This window comes from Colobus angolensis, unplaced genomic scaffold (assembly GCF_000951035.1).
Source record: "Colobus angolensis palliatus isolate OR3802 unplaced genomic scaffold, Cang.pa_1.0 Scaffold357, whole genome shotgun sequence".
NCBI classification, from domain to species: Eukaryota; Metazoa; Chordata; class Mammalia; order Primates; family Cercopithecidae; genus Colobus; species Colobus angolensis.
In genome coordinates, this window is record NW_012116899.1 from 240,541 (window position 1) to 241,459 (window position 919).

At 52.4% G+C, this 919-nt stretch overlaps 1 gene segment (V, D, J or C); it reads right to left on the minus strand.

The window, feature by feature from the left end:
- The window catches only part of LOC105519680, a 108,890-nt gene extending 108,179 nt beyond the window's left edge, over positions 1-711 (minus strand). The window contains 1 exon segment of the V gene segment in view: positions 645-711. Coding sequence covers positions 645-699 — 55 coding nt within the window.
- Between the last annotated feature and the right edge of the window lie 208 nt (positions 712-919).

Consider the following 919-nt stretch of genomic DNA (forward strand, 5'->3'; position numbering starts at 1 on the left):
AGGAGACAAGGGCACTTACCCCAGAGAGGCCATGAGAGTGAGGGAAGCGGGTCTCAGGTCCTGGTCTGTCCGCGGCATGGCACGAGGAGGAGGAGGAGGCTCCTCGGACCCTGGGGGCCCTGAGGAGAGGTCTCCTCCCGGGTTCGGCACCAACTGATTTGTTTTTCTAAGACCACCAGAGCGAGCACAAAAGAACCAGCGGGTAGGCAAAGGTCAGGAGCAAAACTGCAAGTTTATTTTGGTAACCTAAGGTGTGGGGAAGAAGTCTGTCGGCCTCCGGCAAAGAAGGCCGACAGAGTCCCCCCTCGTGGGGCTCTCGGGCGGGGTTCCTGCATCTGGTGCATTGGCCGGGAAGGTACAGACCAACTGGGCATGCACCAGGTGACATCAATCCAAAGAGACCCATCTTGCCTCTGTTCGTCCAAACACTGACTTGCCCTGCAATTGATGGTGACTCTGTCTCCTACAGATGCAGACAGGGAGGATGGAGACTGGGTCATCTGGATGTCACATCTGGCACCTGAGATTGGAAACATAAAAACAAATGTCCACACAATTATTCATGTTGTAACAGAATTTCCCTGAATAGCAAAGCAGTAGTGAGCACACTGAGCTAAGTAAACTGCTAGTGTCTCCTTCCTTACCTGGGAGCCAGAGCAGCAGCAGCCCCAGGAGCTGAGTGGGGATCCTCATGTCCATGCTGTGTCCTGACTGGGACTGACTCCTGCACAAAGTGTGACCAGCCTATTAATAAGTCTTCAGGGCAGGAGGATGTGCTCTGGGAACATGCAGCTTCAATGGGCCACCCCCCACTAATTTATTCGGGGAAGAGACATTCTCTTCTATCTTGAGTGAACATGACATCGAACATGTATTGCTAAATTACCTGTCCCAGATTTTTGTCCATCCTTTATTTCTG